Source organism: Montipora capricornis, chromosome 10, assembly GCF_036669925.1.
Source record: "Montipora capricornis isolate CH-2021 chromosome 10, ASM3666992v2, whole genome shotgun sequence".
NCBI lineage: Eukaryota > Metazoa > Cnidaria > Anthozoa > Scleractinia > Acroporidae > Montipora > Montipora capricornis.
In genome coordinates, this window is record NC_090892.1 from 70,922,674 (window position 1) to 70,927,673 (window position 5,000).

General features: G+C 38.9%; 2 protein-coding genes across 2 annotated transcripts in view; one reads left to right on the forward strand and one right to left on the reverse strand.

Moving 5' to 3' along the window:
- LOC138021494 (mitochondrial inner membrane m-AAA protease component paraplegin-like) overlaps window positions 1-2,390 on the reverse strand; it is a 34,101-nt gene extending 31,711 nt beyond the window's left edge. The window contains exons 1-3 of the mRNA XM_068868382.1: window positions 2,149-2,390; window positions 672-753; window positions 457-522 (exon numbers count right to left, since the gene is read on the reverse strand). Of these exons, the coding sequence (XP_068724483.1) occupies window positions 457-522; window positions 672-753; window positions 2,149-2,340 (340 nt within the window). The 5' untranslated portion in view covers window positions 2,341-2,390. The remainder of the gene's footprint in view (window positions 1-456; window positions 523-671; window positions 754-2,148) is intronic.
- Window positions 2,391-2,483: 93 nt separating this feature from the next.
- LOC138021496 (cyclic AMP-responsive element-binding protein 3-like protein 4) lies at window positions 2,484-4,905 on the forward strand. Its single transcript, XM_068868384.1, has 2 exons — window positions 2,484-3,939; window positions 4,462-4,905. The coding sequence occupies exon 1, from the start codon at window positions 2,619-2,621 to the stop codon at window positions 3,612-3,614; it is 996 nt and encodes a 331-aa protein (XP_068724485.1). The 5' UTR covers window positions 2,484-2,618; the 3' UTR covers window positions 3,615-3,939; window positions 4,462-4,905.
- Window positions 4,906-5,000: the final 95 nt, after the last annotated feature.

A 5,000-nucleotide genomic window follows, 5' to 3' on the forward strand; every position in this document is an offset into this window, starting at 1 on the left:
AATAGCTCTGCTATCATCTGTGCTAAAAATAATTAATAATAGTGACCATTATTATGCAAACTTGGACATCAACCAAGTGTCATAAAAGCCCTCCTGAACATAATTTCCAAAATGACCTTACTGTCCACCTGACTTCATTACTGTGAGTTTCAGCTGTTTGGCAGCGTCTCAAGAATGTGTTTGTTTTTCAATTTTACCTCTTTAAATTGTACAGTTTTGAAAAAAATCCTGAATATAGTCTGACAGTAACTAATATAATTTTAGAATGTCAGAGACGACTTTCAAACCATTCTAAAAGAAGCCACAGCAAAGAAAGTTCTGACCATAATTAGCTTGCCCTTGCTTAAGTTTATATTTTCATGCCAAAGGATACTGTTTTATTCCATTCCAATTCAGTCTCATTCACTATCCCCAAAGTTGCTTTCCAGGGTTGCTTAATTAACGTCACTAATTTACCTTGTTGGCGCTTATCTCCTTGATCATGTTTTCTTTGCTGGCTTGTTAAAAGGAATTTGGCAACACCTACATGATCAAAATACCACCGAAATATATATGAAATGTAAGACTATTCAATAAATTTCCTGAAATCTGGTCTATTATCATGTCAAAAATTCAGTATGTGTAAAAAAACAGCATTTCAATTTCATAAGTTAAGGAAAATTTTTTCGTACCAATCTGCACATCCTTCCTTTTCAAAAGCAGAAACACTTGATATAAAAAAGGGGAATGAACAGTTTTAGCTGAAACTTCAACCTTGAAAAAAAAAGCAAAGAACTTTGTCATAATTAGCAAGAATAGTCAACTCCCTCAAAAAGAGTTAACTGAATAGAGAGTAATGTGAAGTGCTAGATTTCTATCCCATACGAACCATGTGAGCATTAGCCCTACTGATGGAAATGGGACCACACAAGGACAGAGAAAAACTCTCACCAGGGTGGGAATTGAATAAACGTAACCTTTCCTTGTACTTGTACATGTTCATTGCCGTGACTTTAACATCTTCAGTTCTCACGGCCTGCTCCCGTCTGACCTTGTAGCTCAGTCGGTAGAGCGGCAGAGATCTAACCCGAAGGTCGTGGGTTCAATTCCCACCCTGGTCAGAGTTTTTCTCTGTCCTTGTGTGGACCTATTTCCATCAGTAGGGCTAACACTCACATGGTTCATATGGGATAGAAATCTAGCACTTCACATTACACTCTATTCAGTTAACTCTGTTTAAAATATAAGTGCTACACGGCCAACGTTTGTATAAACGTAACCTTTCCTTCCCTCAAAAAGAGTTCAAAAGCATTGAAGGTTTAAATCCCCTTCCATTCTGTACCCCTGAGACAACACTGATAATGTTAATGTTTGGATCAGCTAGAGAGAGTTAGGATCATCCATCCATGATAGATGCTTACCAAGTCATTAAATCATATACCTTTATTTACCTTCGGATTTTTAGAGTAGCTTTTCTCCTAGCATTTACCCTCCCAACCATGATACACCACAGAAGACAGACCACAACACCGGGAACTACATGCCCTACTCTTTACGACAAGTGTGCGGGTTTTTTTTTTACGTCCCACAGGATTATGAACATTGAAGGGTTGTGAGACGGTACCTCCGGCTTATCGTCCTTATCCGGAAAGACTAGAGAGTCTAACCATATGCAGATGTAATTACAAAGGCAGCACTTTCTCCTCAGTTATTTAAAGACCCTGAGTGTTGGTCCAGCCGGCGTTGAACTCACAACCTCCCGCGTAACAGCCCGGTGCTCAACCAACTGAGCCACCGGTGCGCAGTGCGAATGATCCCAATGAAACAACCAAATCACAACATGAGTGACAATAGGTCATTCATTAAGTAGAAGTATTTTTTTGGTGTACTTGGCTGGATAATTAAATACCCAAAGCTACAGCCTTTTAATGCTGTTACTAATGTGCCAGCTGGTAAATTGGCTTCCAAAAAAAAAGGTTTGTTTCCTGCAGTGGTTGGTACATTTGCATAACAAAGTTATGTCTGCACTAGAAAAAGATAAATCTTCCTTACATAGTTCTGAACCAAAATAGGTCAACATTAAGTGAGGGGTGTTTGAAATTGTCTTTAGGGTTGGCTGAAATTACTTTTTTTAGCCTGTGGAGCTTTACAGTTACACTGAAAACTTACAAAATATCGCCTTGAATCACATTTGAGACATTTTTGTCCGAAACTTGCTCGAGTTGACAAACGTTCTTCCAGTAACAATTTGCGAAAACAAGTTGCATTTCTGGTGTTATGCAACAATCTTGAAGGTAATCTGGCAAAGAAGAATCTGCAAGTTTTCCAAGAGAAAAATGAATCCAGTATCAGTCGGTTCATGATACCATCCCGGTGAACATGAAATAATTCGACAGACAGTAAATAAATCAGCGCCAGTGCCACACAGCTCAAAGTTGCTGAGGAGGAACTGGAGATAGCAAAGTCACATGACCTACTGAGACTGCGCACTTTCCCATTACGTCATAATCACTGCCTCGTGGAAAAGACGTTGCTGTTACGTTTTGAATCGGAGCTGGAGTTGTTTGCTTGTGAGTTTTTGCGAAGTTTTATCTCAATTTGTCTCTGGCAAAAAGTATATTTACGTCCACACTGTGCTAATGTCTGTGTTGTTGGATCATAATTACTGCGATATGGTACCATATGAGGATATTAAGAACGACGACAGTTCTTTGTCAGAAGACGCAGCATCAGCAAAGATGGACACCGATCTGGAAGAGCAGAAGTTGCCTATAAAAGATGATATCTGTGCTGTATCTACAAACATTGATGCAGTACTGACTTCTCTGTCTCCTGCCCATAGCACAGATAGCGGTGTAGATTCAGGCATGGATTTTTGGGGGAATCTTTCGTCATCTAACCCGTGGAAACATGAACTTGATTTCGGTTTATGCGATGACGATATCGATCTGCAAGATTTAGAAGCCCTGCTCAGTGAAAACTTCACCACTAATGAAATTCCAAGCGGAAAAGAAACCCAAATCGACAATTATCAAACTGTTTCCGTGTCGAATCCTACCACAAAAGTGAAAGTTCCGTTGTGCAAAGGAAAGGAAGTGTCTGACGAAGAAGATCCTGCCATACTTGAAAGGAATAAAAAGAATGCTATTGCAGCTCGAGAGAATCGGCAGAAAAAAAAGAAATATGTGGAAGGGCTTGAAAATGAAGTTGGAAAATTAAAAGAAGCAAATACTAGTCTGAAAGCACGTAATGAAAGCATGTCAAAAATGATCTTAAAATTAACTGACGAAGTAAAATATCTTCGCAGTGTTTTGGCTAATGAGAGCACAATCACGCTTTTGCTGAAGAGTGTGGCGGCGACACCGGGGATTTCCCTGACATCTTCACTGCTGCAGTCATCAACCAACAAAAATGAAGGAACGCCAGTGGAAATCGAGAAGAGGCAGTACATCACAAGGAGCAGAAAGAGGCATTCTGATATTGTTCAATCAGCGGATGTCAAAGATTCCACACCTTATAAAAAAGCCCGCGGTACTAACCCTGGTGGAGTTTGCCTTCATGTGAACAACGGCAAAGTGTCATTGGAATTATGTGCGAAGTGCGAGAAGAGAGCATTGCAAAGTGGAGTCCTGTAAATTGGAAAACAAAATGTCTGTATTTCAGGCCAAGTATATTATTACTTTAATAGAAGAGAAAAACTTCAGTACTTGTACAGTGGGAACTACAGTCACTTAAAAACAGAGAGAACCCAATTTGAGTGTTTCAGCCCGGGAATTTTCAACATGAAACTGCAAGAAAAAACAAAAGGAACCTGCAGGAATATATAGACGGTATAATAGTCGTAAAAATTTGGCAGCACGCACTCGTCGTCTTTCTTTTTCCCTTTCAGGTGCAGATACAGCTTGGATGCAATCCTCAAGTTGCCATTGGCATGCAGAACAGACTGCTAAAATCTAACTGGTAAAGTATCAGATTCCTAGGGCTTACAAACTTAACCTTTCAGGGTGTTAAGACAAGTAGGGTATATTTCATGATTTTGTGTTGAGCATCAGCGGCAAAATTAAATAGAGCTTGGCTTTATGCAGCTTGGATATTGGTGTCCTATTTGCCTTGAAAAGTCTTGCTTGGGATAATAACCTACTAATGTTGTTGTGGATGTAGTTTTGTGAAGCGTGATTTACAGCAATGCCTTTTTGCTAGTGGAATTTTTAAAGTGTTGCCAAATTAAATTAAGTCTTGTATTTGCCTAGTGTTTTTGTTATTCAGGGTCATTCTCGTATGGATGCCCTAGGATGCCATTAGGATTGGCAGGTCTCTTTTTTGGGCAGGCTTAATCAAGATAAATATTCCACTGTATGGCAAATGATCTATTTAAGTCTTCATGATTGCTTTTCTAAACACTTGAAAGGTCAAGTTTTAATGTTGTTAATGAACAAACTGTGTAACTGACAAACAGTCATTTTTCCTTTCTTGCAACTAAAGCTGCATCATCTGCATCATAGAGGCTTTGGAGAGCCCTTCTGGACTTGTTTGTTCATAAATTAAAGGTTAGTTTACTTTAGAATGAAAGGACTGAACTGAAGATGTCACAAGACCACTTGCATCAGCTGTTGTTGTAAGCGTCACAATAGTGCCGGAAATAAATATTGTAAATTTACTCGCAGAAAAATAAGAAGTTCTTTGAAAGGACTGATCAAGTATGTGGAGAAAGTTAATATTCGACGACAAATTGTCTTTAAACTTGATGTTTTTGCACCAGTAACATAAGTTTTTCAAAGAAGCTGGTTGTGTACATGTAAAGTTTGTCAGATTTTTGATTGACTAGTAGTTTTGATTAGGCTTGTTTAAAAAAAAAAAAAAGAAAATGATTCAAAGAAGGTATTTACGTATACTGTACATAATAGCAATAAAATGAAAGCTGTTTTATATTGTTGTATTGGTTTGTTTAGCACATGATAAAGAGCACCAGTGGCTCAGTTGGTTGGGCGTCTGGCTGTCATGCGGGAGGTCGCGGTTCGGAC

What these genes read in the sequence shown, in the direction of transcription:
- LOC138021496 (XM_068868384.1), top strand. Translation starts at nt 2,619, where the DNA reads ATGTCTGTGTTGTTGGATCATAATTACTGCGATATGGTACCATATGAG.